This window comes from Aptenodytes patagonicus, chromosome 15 (assembly GCF_965638725.1).
Source record: "Aptenodytes patagonicus chromosome 15, bAptPat1.pri.cur, whole genome shotgun sequence".
NCBI lineage: Eukaryota > Metazoa > Chordata > Aves > Sphenisciformes > Spheniscidae > Aptenodytes > Aptenodytes patagonicus.
Genome location: NC_134963.1, coordinates 11,418,913 through 11,445,129, shown reverse-complemented (window position 1 = coordinate 11,445,129; position 26,217 = coordinate 11,418,913). Strand labels below are relative to the sequence as shown.

Below are 26,217 nucleotides of genomic sequence, written 5' to 3'. Positions count from 1 at the left end.
AGTTGGTGTCACTCAAACTCACTAAGGGTTCACTTCATCCCATCATCCAAAGCATTACAGATGATGATGCCCCGGTATAAGTCTCTGAGGAATGCCACTGGAAAGTGGCTGCCAGGTAGAATCCCAGTGCTTGGCCACAACACATTTAACTAGGCAATGGAGACAGTGACAAATGTTGAAAAAAGGAAGGCCATCTTGTAAGTTGTAGATGATCAAGCACATGGAGAAAAAAGGCTGAGAATGAAATAATCCTTATTGGTATACACAGATAGAATCAAATTAATACTTAATTTCTCTCAATATGAAGATGCTGTATCAGGGACAAAAAAAAAAAAACAAACCAGTTTTTGTTTTTAATTGGTTCTGTCAGGTGAAGTTGGGGTTTGGGCAAGATTTTTTTTTTTTTTTTTTTTTTTAGAGAATCAACCTGCCTCAAAGAGTAATATTTTTTTGCACAAAAGAATAAAGCTGAAACTAATATGTTTCTGTCTCAGTAAAACCATGACTAAAAATTCTAATGTGTAGTCAAAAAGTGCAGCCTTATACTAAAGAATGGCAACCAAAGATGATTTTTTTATTTATGGCTTTAAAGGGAACCTTCCAGATGTGACCTGGTGAAGAGTTGTCTAAGGCTTCTGTAAATAGACAGGTTCTTTTCAACCCAGTGAAACACAGACTTTGAAAGGAGAAAAAAAAACCCTCTCAATTACTTTCTTTTCTCAAAAGAGGGGGTGGGGGTGGAAGAAAAAGGAGAAAGCTATCTTTAAAATAAGAGTCAAAGCATTAAAAAACCCCACCCTTGCCTACTGTGTATTCTGCAACTCACACGGCCCTAAGAAAAGGGATTTAAACCTGCTTCATATATTTTACTAGACCCAGAAACTGAAGAACACCCAAAAGCCGTAAGTAGAAAGCTAAGACGAGCATCACAGTGAGGCACATGTTCTTCTCAAAGAGATTTTGGGTTCAGTGTAGGGGCAAGAATTCCAGCACCTCTGAGATCGGTAAGTGATGCTACACACAAAACCTAGGTCAGGGCAATGTCACTAACTACACTACTCAAGACTTCTGGAGTCACGTTTCATCATCCTGCAGGTGACTGCCTCCAGGAAAACACAAGACTTTGTAACACCGCATCTGAGAAACAAACCCAGAAAAAACTCATTACAGGAAGTCTTGGATTTGCCAGAAGCACTTTATGTTCATCTATTTCTACTGCTATACCAGCAGTAAGGCATTATAAAGATTATTTTCCACAAACATACAGTAGAAAACTGAGAAGCAGTGACAATCCTTTACCAGTGTTTTATGTTATTTCTCATTAGGAGATTTTTTTTTTTTTAGTTTTTACTTTGTTGTGGCACTAAGTCAAAACTACAGAAATTCTCCTTCCCCCTCTCCAATCTACCTCACCATGCTGAGCATCTCTGTTACCACCACTGCATTTGAAATATAGTATCTTTCTTATGAAGTGGCTTTAGTCACCAAGAGGAAAGGAATCTTTTCTTACATTGATGAGGATGCTACTTACAGAACAAGTGCATGTAACTGAAATAAGATGAAAACTCTTTTATCTGCCTTCCTCCTATCTTTCATTGTAATTACAGGTTCATCTAGTCAAGATTGGACTTCCTTCTGGATTTTTAAAAACAAGATGAGGTACTGAAGAGTATGCAGTACTACTTTTGTCTTGACTATTATACTATCAAAGTGGATGGAAGAAACATTTAAGGCTTTTTAATATCCAAATGATGTCACAGATGGTGAGAAAAATAGCAGATATTTATGGAAAGAATGGACTTAGTCGCTCTTCTTTAAAATACTTAGCAAAAATGTTCTTTGTTATGAAGTCTGTATAAAGCTGAAATTTAAATGAATAATTAGCATCCATGTTTGTGTGAATTGTGACTATTTCTGACTTATACAGGTGAAAAAAATCAGTCTCCTTATTTGTTAAAACCTTGACTATTTCAGCATATTCTTCAAAGAGTTCATTCAGTTTCCTGGAGGCTATGGACAAACCCTTCCCATGTTGAAAGCTGACATAAAAAAAAAGTGAAGAAAATGCAGAAAAGCCAGCACTGGGACAGCCTTCCACCAAGAAAAGTAGCAGCAAAAGTGCAGAATTTTTTCACAGATGTTAGTGGAAAAAATAGCTCCCTATAGTTTCCCAGTGAGGCACCACAGTAGTGAGACAACAGCAGCAGCAAAAAGAAATTGAGCATTAAGATAAACCATGAGAAAAATTTTACTTCATAGACTGTCTGCAAAGTCATAAACCAGCCAACCTGACCAAGGATTTATTTTTACCATAGTTATTGTTGTTTTCAAAACACATTTTGAAAAACAAAGAAATTCTACAGGAACCTTACTGATACTACTTCTGGAACAGCTCACTGCTCTGGGGCTGTGGGAGAAAGTAACCATCAAATGTTCCATACAAAGGGAAAGTGACAGTCTTCCCAACAGAAGTTTCCTAATGAAAGATGCTGGCACTGCAACTGTTACATAACACTTTCTTGTTTTTTTTTAAATTATTCCCATGTCTGAGTTTAGCATCCTAGTGCTCAGAATCCACCTAACAAAAAGGTGCACCTTTTAAAAAGAATACCAACGCATCACCACAAAGCCTGGAAGCTGTCACACAAACTGGCTGAACAATACACCAATACACACAAAACAATATGTGTTTTAATTAAACTATGCCTATTCATACTTTTTTCTCAATCTCTCTGCAGCAATATTTGAAAGCAATCTCATTTGGAAGTTTTCTTCAAGGTACATTAGAACTAGCAGCAATATCCATGATCCAGATTCTGAAGAACCTTGTATTTCCTAAGATTACAGTTTTATATACAGAAACTAATGAAGGTTTATATATATATGATTGAACTGCACTCTAGCCTAACAAAATCCTCCATTTACACAAATGCATGCAGGGGCTTAATGTCCTGCTCTACAGACAGACATATTCCAGCAATGCTTCCATACACAAAAACATCATTATTGGACCGAGAGAGACAAGGTAGTAGGATGAAAAATATTGATAGACAAAGATAAAAAGTGACTTTTCTTTCCTTCACGTTCACTTAATGATTGCTTTCTGCAGGAGACAGAAGGAGGAGAGCTGTTAATTATATCAAGAATACACCTCCAGGATAGAGTGAGAGGGGGATGCCATGGCAACTGGCAAATGCAAAAGTGAACAAAATGGTCACCCTTTGGTAGGAGTGAGACCATGAAAGAGCTCGTCCTTTTGTCCCCCCTATCCCCACCTCCTCCTTCCTCCTCCTTTCTTGTCATCTTTGCTGCATTAATAAAGCATACAGACAACTCAGGAAAAACAACTTTTTCTGTAAGCAGCCTCTGACGTCTTGATGTGCAGGAAGAAAAGATGAAAATTAGCAGCATGTGGGTGGAACAAAAAGGCGGGGAAAACACATGAGGTAGAACTAGAGATTATTATTTTCTAATTATTTAATATTTTACTTATCTCCTCCCACCCCCAGCAAAGTGCCTTTACAGAAGGCTTTTAGCTGTTTCAAGAGAACAGCTTGGTGGTTTGTTGTTTTGTGGGTTGGGTTTTTTTTAGGTTTTTTTTTTTTAAGTGAGAATTCGAGAAGAAAATGCTCTAGACATTCAAGGCAGTTCAAACAAGTCACTCTCGAGTTTTCTCCTTGAAGGAAAAAGCCTAAAAGACCGTGTCACTGCAGTGCTGACTGCATTCCACAGCAGAAGAGGAAAAATCCACTGAAGTGCCCTCTAGTTTCACTCACGGAAGACAATTTTTTCTGTTCAAAATAAAATGTCGCATTCACTGTAAGGTCCAACACAGAGATTGTAGCATCACTAGCCTGATGCTCCAGAGTCAATCTGAGCACTTTGCTTTTAAGGTTGTGTGCGGTTCCAGCTGCAGACCCCGTACAGCAAGCCCATCACCTTTGATCCCCTAAAATTCTTTAGTACGAGGCTGTGATTATCCATCACCAGCATTGGGAAGATTTAAACGCTGGCGAGAGAAGAAAACCAAACCTCAGTTATCTGTTTTGAAACTAGAGTAGGGCAGTAACAGCAGCACTAAAAGAGTGCCTTTCCTCAACAAATACTGCTTTTATAGAAGAAGCAAAACTCTATAAAATCAGGGATCACACTGGCAGCCCGCCAGGAGCCTGAAAGGCACGGCTGATTTGCATAACCTGATTGTGCCTTTGTGTATATAATAAGATTTACTTGTTTTGATTCTAGTGGCAGCTTCTTCATGAAGCATCACGTTTAATTAGATCTGACACCGAAAGCTGCTGAAGAGTTTTGACTGCAGGTTTAGAAAGGAAACAAGGAAAGCGCTCAAGAGTTTGGCACTAGCCAGTGGAAGAAGGTGGTCATGGATGTGTTACTTTGGAAGAGGCGAGTGAAGCCAAGGGTGAAAGGGAGGATTTGATCAGTCAGAGCGGTGCAGGGAAAGCTCCAGGTTTGGCAGCTGGACCAGGAAAGGGTAGTTGAAAATTTCTTTTCTCTCCCTCACTCTTCAGGGATGAAGTTGGTCCCAGAGCAAGGATTTTTTGGCTAAGGCAGCAGTGAGTCTTAAATAACCCGGAAATGTTGAAATAGTCCCTTCTCATGACATTTAGATGATATACTATGCTGTGAGGAGCCAACAGACATTTCAGCTGCTACAACGCTACCCATTACTAGGACTTTCTACATACAGCCCCATATTCTCAAGGGTCACAACACAGGGCTAGAGACTTAGTGGCATTTTGGAACTTTGCCTTTGAACACTTTTGTATTTTTAGAGATGTTAAATCCAGCCCTGTGTGCAATGTTGACGTCTGCAATGTTTTAAGCTATTTGTTTTACATAAATTCAGTTCTCAGGATTGGCGATACACAGTACACCCTAACACACAACCACGAAGTTCTACCCGTCCTCTTTAGGCTACCTGTCGTGACAGTTTCAACACTGGTGATAGCTGTAATTTTAGTATTAAGGCATTCAATATTAAGTCCACAGTAATAAAAATACCTTTTCAAATTGCAAGTCAAGAAAAAAAAGAAGACAGATGTGTTCTTAGACTGAAGTATCTCCACATGCATTAATAGAATATTCTGTGCACTATGAAGCTTCATCCTAGCTTGTGCTGCAATAACTTTCCCATGCCGACACATCCTTAACAGTATCACAGACATCATTGTTATATATAAAACGAAGAATTTAATATGACCAATTTTAGGCAGTCAGTGCAAAGGCTTATTAGAAATTCTCTAATTATCTAGAAGCCTCACAACTGCTTTCTGCTAGCATGTCCCCTCTTTGGTCCTCAGGACCACACATTTAAGCTATGTCAAGGTCAAACTAGTCTGCCTCTTAATCTTTCATTCCCCCTCAACAAGGCCTCCTTGGTATTCCATTTCCAGGGACCATTAATTTCATATGAAAATCATAGTTGGCAAGACTAAAAATATATCCTATAACTCAGAGCAATAGCTGACTGCTTTCAGGATCTCTGCAAATCTTTTTGATAACATTCTCAGATGGAGAAAATCAAAGAACAAGCATCCTTCAAAATGCTGCTTGACCACAAAGTGAATTAATCTCCAGTGTAACTTTAGTAACTTAGCTACTAATGACACAGTGACCACCACGGGATAGCAATTTCAGCCCATTTGATACCTGTATATCAAAAATCTTGCTCACACTTAAGAACTTAAATGGAAAAGGACAGAAAGAGGAATGACTTTCAGCCACACCTGTTCTCCAGTCCGGTGTGCTGCATGCCCATACAAATGCCTGTGCCAGCACAGAGGAACATATACCATGGCACAGGGAGGAGCAGCCACCAAGGAAGCAGGCTTACTTCTTCTAGCAGCAGTTCTCACCTTAAAGTCCTGATTTAACTATGCTATGTTCTTATGCTATGACTCATTATCATGTCTCCTAGAGGATGTTACTTTAAACAACAACAAAAAAATTCAGAAAACTCCAACACCATCACAACTCATAAGTTCAACCAGAACTACTTACTTTCTTCCCTCAGTTACAAAAAGCCCATCAGATGAGATGGGCTACTGCTCTCCTACCCCTTCCAGCTGCAGGACTACTCACTTCGTAACTTTAAATACTAGCATAAATAATTAAATATCTTTGGAGTCACAACCCCACTCCTGATGGGTCATTACTGGCGGTCATGACACCCTTCTTTGGAAGCTGCCATAATCTGAACTAAATTTAGGTAGTCTCTGGAACTTTAGTCTCTTATTTTTAAAAACAGTGCAATAGGCTAAAGGGTCAATAGGCAATACTAGAAAATGTGAATATTTGACAAGATATTTTGTTAAATCCTCAGCATACATTAGTTTAGTCATATGATCAACTCAGCGACTTTAACAAGAGCAGTTAAAATATGCAAAAAGCAGCAAACCTAAATTCTTTGAAGGGCTGATGATCATACTGTTGTAACAGATAAAATGGTATTGATTTTCAAAGTGTTCACTGGGCAATCTTCTGTAACACTGAAAACTGATGAGACAATATTGCTCTTGTTCTCTTAACTCTGAGGATACGATAAGAAAGAAAACCAGCAGCATTAATATCAGTGTTTAAGTATGTTGCATCACCACTCTTTAGATTTTGAACCAAAGTGTGCTGAAGTTGACGAATACATCACTTTTTTGAATTATGATTATTATTATAATAATAATTTTGGAATACTGAAAGAAATCTCACAGCAACTTACACTGAATGCATTTTTATATCAATTACTCAAATCTTGTCTGTTTATGCTACTCTGTTCCCACACACCATAAAGGATTTTCCGTTTTATTAAAAACAAAAAAACTGCGCACATTTTAGTCTTCCCCTCCATTTCACTTTCACGTTAAATAGTGTTATAAGCTCAGATTTTACTTCACCATTATGATTTAACTGTAAATACTTATTACAGTAACACTTAACCTAGCCTAATATAAACACAGTACAAATTATTCATGAAGTTAAAATCCCCTCCCCCCCAAATATGGTAATATACAGGGATTAATTTATATTGTATTTACTAGCAGCTTTTTCAAACTCACAAGTGTCTCTTTGGTCGCCTCTTTGAATGACTGTTTCAGGTCTTCAGCTGCTTCTGCATTAGACATTAAAAACTCCAAGCCCCCATTAGCAGGATTTGGTAACACAAAATAGTGTTTGCTATGGGAAAACATCAATTACTGCTGAAAGTAAGAGTTGGATCCAATTAAGTCTGAGAAGATGCTTCATTGATAAGATGACGCTCAACTGATTTTGTTTAACTGGGAAGGTTCCTCACCACACTAGAGCTCTAATGCTATAGCATTTTATCCAAGTCCGTACTGAGTACACATAGGCACACCTTTCTGTTAAAGGTATTACAGTCTAAGCACAAGCATACTGTTAAGCATCCTGTAAAGACGTTAAGCAACACCTGAACTATGAACAGCAGCCACATGTACAAAGGACCCCTTTCTGAAACACAATCTTCTGTCCCTGGCACGAGCAGGGTATGTCACCACCCTATGCAAGATCTCATGACAGAATATCTACATTAATTTCTTCGTTGATGTGTCATATTTCAATAGAGAATACTTCAATTTCAACAGTTCTCCAGGAGCACAGGAACTTATCGTGGCAAGGTTTTGTACCGCCATCTTTTTCCACCTTCTTCAAAGCTGGGAGCCAACCTTTCTAAGCCACTTCCCCAGGTATTTAGCTGACTTTGCAGAAGATGATGCTAGAGTCTCATTGGCTCAATACATGTTAACATTGCATCGGTCACCAGGACTACAAAGGACTTCTGAAATCAAGTGAAAGGGTCACAGTGTTGCCAAACTATTAAAAAGATTAGATCTCATCACAAAAGTATAACAACCCACTTTGTCAAATTCCGTTTACTGATTGCTGTACTGTTTCCTGCTTATGCCTGAAGAGGCATATAAAAAGATTTCAACAGAGTTGTTAAATATTTAGGTTAAAAACTCTGACTGGTCTGGAAGAAAGTTGAAAAGCCGTAATTCAAATAACTCCTTATTTTAGTAGCACGTGAAAACTTTCATAAAGAAACCATATACTGACTGGAACTGTAAAATACAACAACCAGCAGAGAAATACATACATCAAGGTGGGTTTTGTGTTCACTTTTTTTTTTTGACTGTCAATTTCTTGGGATAAGTGACTGAAGAACCACAGGCCCTATAAACCTACTCAAACTATCCAATAACAAAGCACTTCTCTGGGCTGCAGCAGCTCTACACATGACATCATTTGTTTACAGAAGGCAAATACTTGCCAATTTTAAATAAAACAGGATTCAGTCTGTTGAAAACAGACAGATGTCTACAAGAGTGGCTATTCCTGTGTCTCCACACTAATTCATAGTGTTATACGAGCAGTAGGACAGCTTCACACGGCTTAAAAGATCCTGCGAGAAACAGACAAAAACGAGACTGCAGTATGTGATAATCTCATTAGCTGGGACTGCTTCCTAAAAGGGAATGCTTACAAGCTTCAAAGTGCATCACATTAAGAGCTATGTTTTATTTCAAGTGATTTAACAGGAAATCTCATCACTTCCAGTGCAATTAAATACTAGCTCACCTATTGTATCTACTTTCAAGATCAGTTTGTGTGCAGGTTTTTCACCATTCTAATGTTTTGCCACATGCCTGAGTAACCGTTGACTTTGCTGTAAGAGCTGGCATAGCAATCCCATACCCAGAATCTTCAAGGAAGCCCAGCAAGGAACTTGGCTGATACATGCAACTTTGTTGAGTAGTTTTTGAAAAGGTGAATACATCCAAAAAGCAAACAGTAACATTACTTTTTAAAGACGTTTATTAGCAAATTCTTTTTATTTTGAAGTCATAAATCACAGTGGGATGACTCCTATTTTTTTCCCCAAGATAAACTAAAAAAGTCTTAACATTCTGAGCCAAGATTTCTTTATTAAAAAAATAAAAATCTGTTAAATACCAGACTATGAGCAAAGAAACACTTCTACTAGAATACCTCTCTTGACACTTCTGTTCATTTCTATAGTTCAATGGAAAAACATTACTGACTTCCTGAGGGGCACAAATTGGAGAAAGTTACTTCCATGAAAATCTAATAAAGAAAAACTCCCTTTACTCTTACATCCTCTCCTATTACTCTGCTGGGAGATGCAATGTATAAATGCACATTTTAACTAGATGCACTGTTAGATAATTTTTCTCTCAGTATTAACAACTGGAAACCTTTATGGATACTCAAGACTCAGACTTTCTACACAGCACATGGAAAAACGCAGCTTGGCGTGCCTCCTGACAACTAAAACTAACACCATTTCAGGAAGAAATTTAGTGTGAAGGTAATCTTGTCTAGAACAAATGCTGTATAACAGAGGCTGCCCTGAGGGTTTGAACCTCCTCTACCCTCCTGGACAAGGCAATAATCACCAATAAAACAATATTCATCAAAATGAGATGAGAACAAGTACCCATAGATTCAAGAGAATACTGCATGAAAACACAAGATTTAAGCTCCACTGGAAGGCACATATCTTAAATGGAAACAAAAAATATCTGGAACCTTTCACAAAAGACACAGAAATATCTGCTTTTCCTGAAGTTGCAGAGTAGACAGCACTAAACCTTGTTACAGGAGTTGACCTACAGCCTCAATTTTCTTCAGCTCCCCTAGGCAGAAAAACCTAAAAGGAAGGCCTCTTAACTCTATATAATACAGTAGGTTCACCTTGTAAGTTCTTCTACTTATTAACCAGCATCTCTAACACAGTTGCGCTTTAGTTCTGAGAAGCATTTGTCATGTACGTTAACACACTGAAGGGAGGACCAGGCAAGGTGCATTATTTGAGGTTAGGTTGAAAAGATCTAAAGAACAGAGGCAGTGTTCTGGTGATAGATACCGAATTTGCTTCAGAAACTAGAAGAATTATCTAAGGTTTAAGAAATGTATTTATTTTGAAAAACAGGTGAATAGGTATTCAAATCCATTTCACATTAAGACAATATTTAACTTGCTAACATCAGAGATGTACCTCCTCAAAAGCTTATGTTTTTGCAAAGCAGAGATGGCTGTATTTTACAGAAGAAAAGCCCCATCCAAATTTGGAGGATGAAGAGAAATTCTGAAAGACTTTTACTGTCCTTCCATTTTTATGAAAATTAGTTCCTAGGCAAAGGGAAAGAATCAAGTGATGGAGGAACAGGCAATTCTTCCCCTCTCTGCAACCATAATGCTTTTTTTCTGGTAACTGGCAAGTTGGAATGCAGTGTGTGGATATCTCTAGGCTAGTCATAGCATGTACTTCTCCTTGTACACTTCTACTGGGTAAGACACATGACAGGAAGATGAAGTTACAGTAGATGATGGGAAGATGAAACAATAGGAGAAGAGATACTTGAGGGACAGAAGAGACAAACTGCAGAAAACCAGAATAAATGTCTGCAGCTCATAAAACAAGTTTGTTCAAGACATTTCTGAAAGAGCTCTACTTTAAATCAGTACTGAACATGATTCAACATATTCATAGTTATCTACCTTTCTTGTACAGAAAATCTTAGAGATGGTTCCTATTTTACACACTTAAGCATGATACAGACCACCACCTGTGAAACACTCAAAGACAACAGGTTTCTAAGTTGCACTGGAATGGTTTTTTTCCAAATATTTTTAGACAAATACTATTTTAATTACTTTTTTAGAGCTAGCAATCGATAACACAGACTACGTTTTTATAGCATAAAAAAAATGCACAAAGCCCTGAGCAGTATTGAAACACAGACTATTAACTAGGAACATAGATTTTTCTTCAAAACGTATTTTATCTTCTAGTCAAAATCTGCTTAGTAACTGCTTTGTTGTGTGCTGGTGGCAAAAATTACGGAAAGTACAGAACTAGAAAATACTTTGGGGCTTTCAACTGATGGTTTGCTGGCAAAATGAATGACCACTAAACATGTAATTCATTTAGTTTTCTTCTTGGCTTTGATTTCACATTAAGGATTGATAAATAACCAACCCTTTAAAACTCTGTAATTGTTTGCTGGATAAATCCAGAAACTACAAGCTAAAAAACAAACTGAGTAATGTAACAGAGTTAAAATCAGATTCTTAGCCACTCAAGTTGAGAGAAAAGATATTTGGTATCTCTGGAACAGAGTGCAATGTTAGCAAGGGAAAAGCTGATGAGGTTGTTAGCCCTTAGGGATGAGAGAGAAGTAGTTACCATCCATGGAATGCTGAGGAATGATGCGGACATTAAGAAAATTGTAGTGTGCCATAAATATTTCAATTTGAAGATTGTTTGGGGTTTCCCCAAAAGCTTTTGAGCACGCAAACTATCCTTCAAGCCTGACATAAACCATCGCAATGACCCTAACAAAAGGGATGAGCTCCCTACACTAATGTGGCCCCACTTATCTTAGATGACAACAATACAAGGAAAGTAGGTACTTCTAATTGCTGCAAACACTCAGCGACAGATTTGATAGTACAGAGTAAGTAATAAAAACATGTTACAAGCAGCCAGGGACTTCACAGAGCTTACCTGTTTCTGTGCTGATGCTCCCATGTGCACCTGGCAAAACTTGACTGCCTGTTCAAGTGCTGCTTCTTCATCCACCTGAACACAGAATCACAACTAATGAAGTCGTAATTACTTAACTCATCTATATATCTAATTAAATTCAGATGAAATGGGGATGTAGAGCATAGGAGTAAGGGGGAGAAGCAGCACTTCTATGGCAGGACAGTGATCTTAAGTTATTCAGGAGTATATATTCAAAGATACACAACTCCCAATTCAAACTAACATTTAACATGAACAAACCCCACGTAATTGGTGTTAATAGCTCTTAACTGATTTCAGAAAGCTAGTTCAAAACATACAGGGTCCTACTTCGCCCTCCCCACCAGTAGTGGTCTTGTCAAGAGTGTGATTCTTTGGGAGATATTTATCTCCCCAACTTTTGAACAGCTATAGGGCCAATTTTAGACTGCTTGGTTTAGTAATTATTGTTATTCTATAGTCATGTCTGAGGTCACATAGAGAAATTACAATTAATGAGAAAATACTCTACCTGTTTAATCAGCATGTACGTTTCAGACATGATCTTCTCAATTTTACCCAGGTCATAGGCCATAACTTTCTGACCTTGCTGCCATACCCGATACGCATCGAGTAGAAGTGTTTTCCCAGACTCCACATCCTCAAGTAATTTCCTCTTCCTGCTTGATCTCTGGACAGGTTCTTCTGTAGGTACTGCTTGAACTATTCCTTTAGCTGCCTGCTGCTGATGTTTTGAGCTAATACTTAGCTCTTCCAAAGAAAGTTCTGGAGTCCGGCTCTCTGGAGCCGGAACTCTCTCCTTTGAGTTCCTGCCAGACTGAAGACGGTCTGGCTCGTTGCGTTTACATGAAGAATCCATTTTTTCAGGGTCATTGGAATATCCATCAAGATCCATTGGCTCAACTGAACCAGGCCTAGGGAGCTCTTTAATTTCCTTGTCATTCTTGTCCTCTTGTTCCAATAGGTCCATAGCATTGGGAATTTGTCCTTGGGTCACTTCCTTTACTCCATTTTCAGTACTATGTACAACTCCATCTGATAAAACTGGCTTTTTGGGAAGGACATCTTTCCCCTCTTCAGCACTAGTTTTATTAGAGACGTCTGTTGTCATCCTTCCTGAAGCAAGGTTAGAAGACTTGGAACTCTGATCTTCTGAAACCTTAAAAAAAGAAGTAATTCTTCTCTGTTATTATTGAAATCAGAAAGCGTTTGAGCACAGCTATGACTACCATGAATATTGACAATGAGTACCTGTACATTACTGCCTCTGCTGAAGAAAATGCATTTATTCCATGTTCATTCTTGTTTGTTCCTGAATATAATTAATCCAAGCCACAAGTCTTACAATTAAAGTATTTTAATCAGTGAAAACACCACAGAGAAATCAACAGCACAGGCTGAACCAAAGCCACAATGTTTTTTTTCCCCCCACTACTTCAGTCTACACTATGGGATCCAACTAAATGAAATCCAAGGTTTTAATAGCACAAAATTTTCTTCTCATCTATTGAAATCAAAACTGAACCCGTTTCTTTTGGCAGCTGCAGATCAACCTCAAATTTAAGAATCTTCCCTTTGGTTGCTCTTACATAACTTTCTTCTTGTTAGTAGATCAAGAAGTACGCTAAACTCTCCTATAGTATTTTAATTTTTGTACCTTTACTTTGGTGATGGCCCAAAGGTAGAAAACCTCAGTACATCATCTCTTCTTTCAAAAATTGCTAATGATACAATTCTTCCATGCAGATTTATGAACAAACTATTTCATACACAAAGTTCCAGTGTTCTTAAGGATGTTTTCATTTAATTTGTTAAACCTACACTCTGTTAACTTGGAAAACCCTTAGGAACAAATTCTTCCTTGAATGTGTTTACCAAATAAACTTCCAATTTCCAGTTATCTTAACCTGGAAACTGATTAGTCTCTATATGACTTTTTAAAATTAAATCTAAATTACAACTAAATGTAATAACAGGTGTGGTGTTGTCAAAGACCAGTAGTTAAAAATGGCTAGGCATGTAATATCTAGTTGTCTGGTTCTGTTTTGCAAGAGGAATCTTAGTTAATTTTAAAAGGAAATTTCCAATAGACCCCACCTGGAAAGCTGTTCTTATACCCCATGTAACTACCATAATTTGAAATTTAAGGGACAGTCAAACCAAACTTACTGCAATCCATTCTCAACAACTGTATTTGTTACTGGATTTCAAAAACAAAAAACAATGCTGGAAGAAAGTTTTCTCTGTGGTTGCATATAAACAAAAGATATTAGAAATAAGTGATAATAACATAGCCCTTCAGCCTCAGGAGATCTAAGGAATGAGTAAACTGAACCTCTGAAAAATTTAATTGCTAAATCAATGACCATTAAATGCGCTGCTGCCTTACCTGTGTCAGATCGTTCAGAGTGTCCTCCAGCACTTTCACTGTAAGCACAAAGGCTTGTTGGGCCAGAACTTGGCGATCTGCATCACGCAAGTACTTCCTGTGCCACAGTAAGATAACAGAAATTAAGCTAACTGCCGAAAACTTGTAGGACTTTAAAAGCAAGAACCAGCACGTTAAAAAAACAAAAATCAAAACCAACCAACAAAAAAAACCCAACACAACAATTTTAAAACAAGTTAGAAGAAAGCACACAAAACATATACAGTTGCATATTGAAATATAACACTTTAGCTATGTTTCCCTCCACTTCTCCCCTCCCCACAATCATCAAAGATGACAAGCATGAAGCAAAAGATAGCACTATCTACAAACAGAGGGAAGGGGAGAAATGGAAAAAAACCAAACCAAACCAACAAACCCAGAGCAAAACAGACAGCCAGAATCACAATTTTCTTATATCAAGCCTTCTGTGTCCCTCTAATACCAGCTTTTTATTCAAACCTTTTCTTGAAAAAGAGCGTTAGTCACACAAAGCTATCTTGAACAGCCAGGTGATTTTCATGTTCTGGATACACCATGCATGTGAGATTAAGGACATCAGCAAATCCTTTCTCGTTGGTTATACCAGTTGCCTTTGAATCTAGGTTTTTTAGAGCTAAAACACTGGTGTGCTAATACCTTTTATCCTATTTAGTATTATTAAAAAATATCATATGTGTAAAACTTATTCACCTATAGCATGGTTACTTCAGTGTATTCTGACACAATGCTTTAGTCCACTTTCAAGGAAAACATTTCCAGCCATCAATCCCACCTAATCGAGTTTGATGGAAAACTGAATTTCTGTTTCAGAATTGGCTGGTTTAAATGAGAGGGCTAACAATCAAGTAAGTAATTTTGAAGGGTACTATTTCAGTCAAAAAGCCAACATTTTTAACACACATATTTTCTCTCTACAGTATTACATTAAATTGGTAATTTTATGGTTTTCTTTTCAGACAAAAGATACAAAAACCTGACTCCTCATTTGTTCAGTAATAACTAAAGTTCAGCTAAAACCGCCCCATTTTTAAAAATAGGGTTGTTACAGGCATATACCAGACACACCCAGAATATTTGCATTTATAAGTTCCTGTAACGATTGCAGTTCACCATGGCTGGCACTGGCTGATCCAACATGTCCAATTACTTGTTTGTTAAATTCAGTCTAGACTTATAAATAACATAATATTTTTAGTACAACTGTGGGCTTGCTTAGGACAGAATTTAAACCTTCTATGGTCCAGTACTTCTGATATGCTAAAAGTCAAAAGTATTTCTGGCTTCAAGTTTGCTGAACATGTGGTGACATATTCCCAGACATACTACGATCTATGCAAATTCACATGCACTCACACTCAAAAACACATGAAGAAACCTTCAATGCCTCCAACTTATTGCCATCAATCATTCACTTCAATTTCTTAAGCATTTGCCAGAGACTAATTTCAACATTTCCCACTCGGCAAGCTACTAGAATTTTACCTCAATTGCTTCATTGTTTTCCTTAGATGTTTATTTTGGTCTGCCCATTGATATGAATCTGTATATAGCTCACATTAAATGGCTTCTTTTTTCTTAAATAAGGTTAATGCAATTAAAATTAGATCACCCCTGAATAGGATAAGCTTTTTAAATAGCATCAGCTGCCAATAGGCACATAACCATTGTTCAGTCCATCACGGATTACAGGAAGGCAGGATGCCTGGGCCGTGACCTCCCCACTGGACATAGCTCTTATGCAAGAGGCCAGCAGAGGGGTGCAGAAGTCACGATGCTCTGTTCCACCAGTGACTCCCTCCACATGACAGAAAACCTCTGCAAGTCTGCTAAGGCACCTGTATGGCTGCTCTGAGTTTCAAGAGAAATGCAGAGAAATTCTAGATTCTATTATGAAATTGTAATCCTGAGAAAAATTAACCATCACTCCACTATATTCCCAAGGAAACCTGTCTAAAGACTTTTTTCTTAAACTAAGAACGTCTTTAAATAAAATAGTTACACAGTGAACAAAATATATTCAAAGCTTTACGAAGTAATGGATTAAAATAAATATATCATACTTTCCCTGATCAGGGGTCCTCTGCAGCATAGATGAGACTTTCAGCAAGGTGTTGTAATCCTTTAGTTGTGACAGCACATTTAGCAGTAAGACAATAGAGCGGTTCATATGAGATGCAAAACTGCCCGGGCGGTCGATCTCATCCACGGGGATACGCCAGATTCCCTGCAAAGAAAGGAAAAGAGGAAAACGCTAAAGAGGGATCCAACCGAAAAGGACAGAAATGTTAAAATATGGGTCAGATTCTGCAGCATACTGAATTTCACTGAGGATCAGGGAATAATGGACAGACAAATGCTGTGGTCCTTCAGACAGAGAGATCTGGATTGAAAGTCAACTGATTCCTGCCAGTAGCAAAAGAGGGAGGCTTGCAGAAGCCACAACACACCTTCTATATATGCTTCTGAACTATTCCCAGAATAAAGCAAGCAAAGCCTAAATTATATTGTGCATTTTCCTTAAATGCCTGTGAACACGCCTTCCTAAGCCAAAGCTCAACTACCATAAAAAACAAAGAGTAACTTAAAATAAGTTTTCCTGGCCTGAAAGCTGCTACTCTTGTGCAGCCGCAGCAAGTTTCTATCTTCAAATAATCTGTTGTTTAGATTAAGACTAAATGTCTTAAGAAGTTAGTTACTGCCTTGATATCAACAGTGTTCATCATGGCACTAACTAGTCTGATTGGAAGAATCAGGTTCCTCAGCAGTATCCATTTTCCAGTGGCAGATTCAAATACTTGTGTATACATCCTGAGCCTTCTAATTAAATTTCTGGGACAAAGGAATCTTTGGGGAGCAAGGCTGGAGACTGACACAAAATATAATTTAATTATGGTTAGTCAGCTCCGATTTTGTGATGGCTAATAAATCTAAGGAGATTTTTTTCAGGTGTTTAACATGGATGCTGTCAACACACTAGTCAACCATATTTGAAAAAATGGAATGCAAATACTACTATATTTGCATGCTAGTGTGTAACTTACATTATGACCATTCACAAAAACTGCTGTTACATCAGTGCAAACCCTTCCCTCGTGTTTTATTCAGTTCTGAAACTTGTCCTGTAGCAGCTCTTCAAGATAAAAATCCTCTGGTCATGTATACCATTTTGTGACAATACAGGAAAGAATAGTCTCATTGATAGGAGTACCTGACCAAAAATGAATTTTGTTTTCCAAACCTGTTCAGAGAGCAGGATATACAAATATTTACTCTTTTATCCTTGTTTACAGGTCTTGCTTTGATATTTTTAGCTTTACTTTCAGTGCGAGCAAAATTCTTCAGAACTCAGTGCAAGGTGGAAGCAAAGAAAACGATGACTGCAACCATAAATGACATTTGACCACAAAAGAAGCAGATACGTAATTGGCCTGTCTACAACAGACCCTCCCCCTGCACGTCTTCAGAGAATCTGCAGTTCTACTCCATAGGGTGTATAAGAACTTGGGAAAAAACAACACACAAATATCAGCGTTTTTAAATAGGAAACAATGACTTCAACTAGATATAATGCACAGACTGTTCTGCCAAATTTTCTTACTTCTGCTTTTCCTCATGGTCTCTACTCTTACTCCCTAGTGATCACAGAGAAAGCCATTTTTCCTCTTTGCTCCCTGAAGCTTTCTTTCAAACTTTTTTTTGTAGCTTCCCTTTTCCAGGAAGTACCTAAAACCACACCATGACTGACCCCTGAGGCACAACCGTCGCTTCCTCCTACCCCCAACTACCAACGTCCACAAGTACCTTCTGCGGCTTGGTGGCAAAGATCTTATCTGCTCATGCAGCTCAGTAGCTCTCAAGCACATACAGATCTTGTAGGTAACAGTTCCGTAAAACAGCACATACTTTATTTAAAGAGAGAAGCTTTTTCTTCCCCCAAACTATACAATGACTTTCCTTTCAGGCTACAGATGAAACACACACATTCAGGAGCTGATATTTTTTGCTTCTCTGCATGTATGTAACCTGGGTTTCTGCCAAATCCTAAAACAACTGAATGCCTCATAATGGCACCACATTGCAACAATTTACTTAGCCAATTTAACTATACAAAACAATTTATGGTCAACTTAGATGCATACTGTAGGAATGGAAGACAGCCAATGTGTAGGTTCCTGGTCTTTTTCAGCATTATCTTATCCTTCATTTGAATTAGGCAGATCACTTGGTGGGAGCTTTCGAATACTGTATCTGGAATCAGTTGAAAATAATTCTGCAGCTCCTTCTCACATGTACTGTGTATACATTTTAATGCTACCCCGGAAATTACAATAACGCAGTAAAACAGTCTGCAATGACAGAAAATGCTAACTGCAGCTAGAAAGCCGTGAACGTGACAAAGTCCATCTGATAGAAACAAAGTTGCGCATTTTGGGGAATGCTGCCCCTCTGTCTTTCTACAACAGGGCACATCGGAAGAGCTTAAATTAAAACTCCCATTAGAGGTGTTTAAGTCTTCTTTATTACTGCAACTGCAAAAGGTCTGATTTTAAAAGGAAAGTCACTAACTTTTCATGTGTTGACTTGCAGTTTTACAAATGCAAAACAGCGATAAGTAAGATTACTGTCCTATGTTACATACCTGCCTGTTTCACATGCAGCCTCAAGCCGAAAGCAGAAAGAAACCTGCCATCAGGAGTCAGAACAATCTTCATTCCACCCACTGTGATTTTATTAAGCAATATGCAAAACACTGATGTTATTAAAGTGAGTTTATCAGAATGTATTTCATGAGTGATGTTGAATTCTTTTTAAGATTGCAATTTGAGTGAGAGACTAAAGAAACAGTCTCATTCAAACCTCTCCCAAAGAGAAGTTTAACTAAGCCGATCAGGCATGAATTTTTCCTTCCTAAGTATCAATAACCTTCAGGAAGAATATTTCTGAATTCAGATCATATACTGCAACTTTAAAAAAAAAAAAAAAGCTTAGCATTCAGCTTTTTAAACAAAACTTAAGAAGATACAAATGCAAAGCTTGTAATGAAATACCTGGGGAGGAGAACTGGAAAACATTACTCAGTTTGACTAAAACTAAAGTTTTCATATCATCATTTGAAAATTCAGATTTGTTAGCAAAGTACCTCCCTTGAAAGTACACACACAGAGGAGTGCAGATCCTTGTGACAAACGTTTGCAGTTCTTTGAAAGGTTTTGTTACTGACCATCACAGCACTCAGGCCACTTGACAAAATGTCTCCAGCTCTGGCCACCAAAAGGATTTTAGGTCCAACGCACCGCTCCTGTTTGCTGGCCACCATTCCTGCAGCTGAAAGGTTCTCCTCCCTTCTGCAAGAGCCAGCAAAGCTGTTTACACGAAACCAGAGGAAGGAGTGAGACGCTTCCAACAACTCCAAAATGCCTCTGAAGATCTAAAACATCAAGCTGCTCACCATGCCTTCCTGGCTAAACAAACACTTTGTAAGAGCTGGGGGCGGGGGAATCAAGCCCGATATGCACTGCTAGAAAAAAATAAATCTGGGAGTACGAGAAAATTCTGTGGATAACTTCATAGTAAATTTTACATTAAATATGAAACTGAATAATGAAATCAGTATACCATATTCCTGGTGACACTTTTAAAATTTTTTTCAGCTTGAAACTTGCTGCACAACCTCCCCTTGCAGAAGAATTGAAGACTCGGGGAGGAGGGTGAGGAGAAGAGGACCATGCTGCACAGGGTTTTGTGAGCATGAGCTACAGCAGTAGTGGTTACTTTCTAGTTCAGTCACTGAAAATAGAAAGGAAGGAAGTGCTTATTATTCCTCCACGCTGCTTACTCCAGAACTTTACGGGAGGGGATTCCCTGGGGTTTAGGAATGCCTCTCCGAGGAGGAAAGGCTGACAGTTCTCAACAAAACTCAAACTTCTCTGGGGATGGCTGCTGCTGACACTGCAGAGCTTCAGAGTAAGCCATTTTCTAAGCAGAGATCAAACTTTACTCTCCCAGTGCTCCATGATTTCTCTTCTTAACAAAATGGAGAAATGCTAGTCATACTTCAGATGATCCGATTCACATGTAACAAGCAAACACATAAAACTACTGCTACAAATAAAGACCTCCAATTACTTATTCTCTCTTTTTTTCTTTTTTTCCCAAGGGTCCCAGAAGTGCAAGTTGCACCACATAAAACAAACTCAATTCCACTGCTGCCTTCAAGCGACCAAAGCAAAAACAAACACTTCTTCGACCAATATTTGCCAATCTCAGTAATGTCCTATTAAGAAGGGCCTTTACTAAAACCAAATCTAATTTAAATATTATTTAAACATTGTTATAAAATATTTCAAAACTAACAAACCAACTAATAAAGTGGTGCAGGGATAATAATAATAATGCAATTAATAATAATAATAATGCAAGAACCTACACAATATTTTAAAATCAGAAGTTGAACTAAGCACAATTGCATAATCCCTGGAAAGCCACATTTTCCTAAACATTTTTATTTTTTTAAGTCTATGCTTTAATACAGGGTTAAGCACAACATACTGAAGTACTACTAGCTTTACTCATGTCCTCTCTTCGCAGTTATCTAGGTCAACATAAGATCTTGCACTGGGGGCCTGAAAAGGAAAGGAATATGGTTCAAGCTGAATGGTTTCAACACACAGGATTCAAAACCTCCCTCTTTTCAGCTAAAAAAGTACAGCACAGACCCCTGAATATCCCTGCTCCTCTCCGTAAGCATCGCGCTGTTTTGTGTTCAACTCGGCAAGCGTGTTTGCTTGACTCAGGACTTCCTGCTAGTTCTGAGTGCAACCATTAAAACTGCTGCCCCCTCCCCCACTTAGCAAATTACTAAACCACCTTTTCTCATCCAATCTTAAGATGCTCACGTCTCTCATTATTTTACTGTCACCTGATTTTGGCTTGTCGTCTTTGCTACAGACAATTCTATTATTTTTCTTCCTCAATTCCTCATGTCATCCACACTGCTATTCAGTATGTAGTGGAACAATTCCACCTCTGCGAACAGGAATGCGGGTGGTACAAAAGTATTAAGAAATGAAAGCAGCTATATTCAGAATATTAAAATTATTAGCTGCAGGGACTTGTGTCATCAAGGAAAAAAAGCAGCCCCTGCTTTCTGTAACTCAGCCAATTTCAGAAGAATCTTACAAACTTTTCCAGAGTATTCAAAGCAGCACTCCTCTTGTCTGCTGTTAGTCTTGTTCACGTTTTACAGTAACAGAATATAGAAAATAGTATGATAATGAATAAATTACATTTTATCAGCCTGGAAAAGGAAACAGAAATAAGGCAAAACTGCAGCAACTTCCTTTTAATAAGTCAGTACCAAGCAGGATTACAATTCCTGGTCTACAAGGTAATTATTTTCTGTCTTGGTTTTTTTTTTTTTTTTTTTTTTTTTAAAATACACAAATACACACACTTGGAAGTGAATAAACAGCATGTATGCTTTCTGGAAGAACTGTGGAATTCTGCAGCATTATTTTAGTGAAAGCAGCATGAAAAATACTGACAAATGAAAATGCTCCACATGCTCCAGTTATCATATGCTGATAAAGAAACATAATGGACAATTTTCACCTCTTATTTCTCTCTTCAAAATACAACATATTTGCAGAGTCTTAGATTTCAGATTTTTCAATTTCTAGAACAATCATTTTACAGTTGACTTGACATTAAATTGGTTTTAACCCTATGAAAAGAACACCCAAGCCATACCCACTTGGAGAGACTATTATGTGTAAGCATGAGTCAGGGACATACACACACGAGGCAGGGAAAGGGAGTCATTTCCTCGCTGCATAAGTAATTATAAAACCAGAAATGCCTTGTTAAGATGATGAGTTACAAGTTCAGGTGGAATTAGTGAAACAGAAACTGAGGTCTACAGATAGCCTTTGTAAAACATTGGGTTTGGCCATTTGCCAGGCAGAATCTAGAGGTTTTTGTTCACTGGGTCAGGAGGCTTGAGGAGTTTTTACTCAGATGGTTCCCATGTACCATGTGATTTCACAACGATGTCAACAGAAAGTCACATCGTCTCTTTTTAAAGGGAAACGGCTAACTAGACTATAAAAAAAGGAAGTAAAGAATCCATTCTACTCCGTGGCTGCAATGGAAAGAAAGACAGAGAAGAAAACAAAAAGGAGCAACAGGCCGTCCTCTTAAAACCTGTTTTGAAGGTGCAATCCTGTTCAAGCAATGACACAGCTGCGTTCCCTCTGGAGCTCTGCAATGGTGTGCCTCAGGCAGACATCACCCACTTGAAAATCCAGGAAACACAGGAGGAGTGAGCATAATGCATCATCCCCTGGATGAAGACGACTGCTCCCTGCACTAACTTTTCCAGGTTAACACTAATAGCGCCGGAGTATCCTTCCCCAGAGTACTGTAAGAAACAATCCTTAGATTCCTTCTTGTCTAGCCCCGCATTTCTCTACTCTGCAAATCCGGGGTGCTAAAGCACAGGTGAATTTGAAGATATAGATGAGGAACATGGATTATTTTTTTCTTCTGTTGCCAACATTAAAAAAAGGTTCCCTTTTGGACAGCTGGACAACTCCTCAAGCTGGAAGGTCAGTTATTGATAAAAACACTTTTGGACAAATTAATTATGTACATTTATTGTCTTTGCTCCAGAAGTTGCTCCCTTTTACCAGCTGTATTTTAGGAAAGAGAGAAAAAGGGGTTAGGAAAGGAACGAAATTATCAGCAGTAAGTTTCGTTCACTGTGTCCTGCAGCCAATCCAGGGTTTAAAGAGGAGAGAAAGCGGCTTGCCAAAGGGATGCAGAAGAGCAGAAGTCACCTAGAGATTTAGTCAGGCACTTCTACCTATTCAAAAGAAAACACTGAGAAAGATGTCGGCTCACCCACGTTGGGATTTCTGATTCTGCCTTTGTTACTTCAGTATCTTTTTGTGGGGTAGCTTTTGGTTTATGTCCTGTCCCTGTCTGAAAGAGTCTGGAATTCTTTCTTTCAGAGGATATAAAGCATAGAAATCCAAAGAATACAGAATGCTTCTAGATCTTCTAATAAGCAAATAACTTGATGCAGAAACCTAATGAAAGAATATGAAACCCTTGACAGGAAAACTCTTTACCAGGATTTTGCATTTCTTCAGGCATTCTCAGGGGTCAGAAGCAGGAAGATTTCTTTACAACCAAAATAAATGGTTAGCTGGACACATCTAGAGAGTGACAGGGGTCCTGGTTTTGCCTAACAGACAGCCTTTCGTTGTTTTAAGAGGATTTTTCTGCTTAAATCTTTTCTGCATATCTGCTACAACCAGACTGCCTGGCATCAGATGCAAAATGGTACTCAAAGCTAATGAAACAAGCTTGGTACAGTCCATCCATCTGCCTGGAAGTGGGCAGGCTCCTGCATTAGCCCCCCTGCAGACATCAGCAAACTCTCTTTTTTCCACAACATGTGGGATTCATTTAATCTAACTCCACATGTCTATGATATAGACACACACATTTAATGATATGACCTAGAAACCTTTTACAGAGAGAAAAAGGCGTTTAGGGGGATGTGGCTCACCTGAGCTATTATAGGCTTTACCTTAGGATGAGATGAACTACACGCTAGAAACGACTATCTCCCCTGATGCAAAGGACGATAAGTAAGTCATAAAAGATGATGAATGTAAAGGGAGATAAATCCCAACTGGCAAGTCTGCAGGCGGTTCTGGTCTCTATCAGTGGCATGCCAAGGTCAAGCCCCACTACTCATTCTCATACCTAAAGGAGGTGCTGCAGAACCAGAAAGAGAATTGAGGCTAACACAAGGCTGGGAGAAGCTGTCGGTTCCCGAGTTCCAAATAGAGAGAAAGGCAAGTTTCAGAATCATGAGATTTTTCACCTAGACCCCTACACTTCTGTAACTAGAGTGACCATCCCCATCTCTCCAGAGGTTACAAAGTAAACAGCTAGTAACATACATGCACTTTAATTGGTATTAGATTCTATTTGGCAGAGGCAGGGTTACCTCAGCCTAATTTTAAGAAAATTAAAAATTGCTACAGAACACAGAACTGTTGACTATCATCCTTGCCTATCTCTGGTAACACCCAAAAATAGTGAACCTGGCACAGAGTATTACTAACGTTACTCTGACAACAATCCTGCCCTAAAAGAATACAAGAATAGTACAGCATAACAAAGCCTAGGTATGAAGAAGAGAGATTAGAAATACCTAGCATCTAATGCAGGGACAGAAGAGTTAAAGTCTGGAGATAAGTCTCAAATGTCTCACGCTCCAAAAGGTAGCCTTTCCACTCCTCTAGGAATAACAACAGAACAATGCTTAAATGGAGAAGTAACTTAAACATAAGACATGTTCAAAAGGATGTGTAGAATGATACAATCTGTGGAATGTCCAAATGGGCCAAGGGCAAGGCAGCTGCTACAAGCAAAAGAGATTTTTCACAAGAACGTCAGCTAATTTTCAAGTTGGGTGGATGAGTGCAGCGAAGGAAAAATGCTAAATCTTACCTACCTGCCTTACAGACACCTAAAATTGTCTATCTCCAAACAGCTTACACTGATTCACCTCCATCATCTAGTGCAGTATATGCGATACTAGAAAGAAAAGGAGGACAAGAACTTTGTAACATTAAGAGGTATTCTAATTATTGAGATTCAGCACATTGTTAATGTAGAATTATGAGTCGTTCGGAGATTCTTCATGCTGAAACACTGCCATAAGGGTCTCCTTCTGGTACAGGATGCTACCTTTTACTATTTCAGTAGGCTTGAAGGATTTCACAGGATTTGAAGAAACACATTTTCACTTACTTAAATATCCAAGTTCTAGATGTAACTTACTGATTACCCAATACATAAAATGTAAGTGATTATCCTTTTAATAGCAAGACAGTCTCCACATACAAGATTCAACTGATTTTGAGCATTTTAAACTAGGCTGTCAGAGTGCTAAAGTTCTTTTACCAAAATATTCAAATTTTTATGCCAACAAAACCTGCTCTTCAATCCTACATCCCTTACTTTTGAGCAAACAAAATGCTTAACTGCCCACTCCCACCCCACAGCTGACATCCAGCATCCCTGCACTGACAGCAGAGTGTCTCTCAGCTTTTAGACTCTCTTCTGCATAATGACACACACTAAAATATCAAGATGAGAAGCTATAAAATCCCTGTGTTTGCAAAATATTTCAGCATATTCATACAATGCTTAGAAAAAGTAACATCATCCACCTGTATGTCATACAAATATATTGCCAAGTTAGACTCAAAATCTCAGAAAATACCAAAAGCTAGAAGGTCTCAGGTTAGATCAGTAGTGCAGAGGAAAATGCTATCATTTCAGAAAACAACACTGATCAAGCACCTGGTGTTCTTTCTTGCCAGCACCAAACCACTAGAATACATGGCATTAGGAGATCCTGCTGAAAGAGATCTTTGAGCCTGGAGGAACATAAATCAAAAGGTCCAGAGAACAATTGCTACTAGTTTCCATCACAGTTTTTGTAAAGAGAAAACCCTCTAGAGAAGTATCACATGGTGGCTCATAAAATACAATCAAGTGATAATCTTTAAAACTACTAGAGAAGAGCTTTCAGCTTAATTTCATCTTGATACAAAATTTCATCTTCGTATAAAATTACCTAGAAACGTTCTCCTTACAATATCTTTTGGCTAAGATGCGTCGTTCAGACACATGAGTTTCTCTTATCTCAAAGCATTGTGAGTGATCATGCAGCCACATCATCTAACTTTGGGGGACCACATAAGGACTTTTGAAAAGAGTACATTTTTCCTCAGCGACCTGTTGGGCATAGCTTCTCTCGACTGACCTGGTAAGTATGAAAAAGTAAGTAGGTTTGGGTTAATGCAACCCAAAACCAAACAGATTTGTGTACTGTATGTACTGCAACTTGGTCAGGAAAGAGCCATATCGTCATTAGGAGGTGACATATCAATATGTGGTTGTAACGACTACCTCTGGTTGGGTACTGGCAATGTTTTATCAAATCTTCATTAGAGTTGTTATGACCTCAGACTCATGTTTAGTAGCTTATGAGCCACAGCCTTCAAAATATACATAGGTAGGGTTTCTGCAGCTTATTTGGGAACAAATCAAGATTATGGAAAAAGCTAATAAATTTCACTGAATAGGCTGTGAAGTTATTTACAAAAATTAAGAC

General features: G+C 38.3%; 1 protein-coding gene across 4 annotated transcripts in view; it reads right to left on the bottom strand.

The window, feature by feature from the left end:
- Positions 1–26,217, bottom strand: part of CABIN1 (calcineurin binding protein 1) — a 120,140-nt gene that overhangs the window by 18,061 nt on the left and 75,862 nt on the right. For all 4 annotated transcript variants that reach the window (XM_076352545.1, XM_076352547.1, XM_076352546.1 and 1 more), the window contains exons 31-34: positions 16,076–16,239; positions 13,974–14,070; positions 12,096–12,743; positions 11,564–11,638 (exon numbers count right to left, since the gene is read on the bottom strand). In XM_076352545.1, coding sequence (XP_076208660.1) covers positions 11,564–11,638; positions 12,096–12,743; positions 13,974–14,070; positions 16,076–16,239 — 984 coding nt within the window. The remainder of the gene's footprint in view (positions 1–11,563; positions 11,639–12,095; positions 12,744–13,973; positions 14,071–16,075; positions 16,240–26,217) is intronic.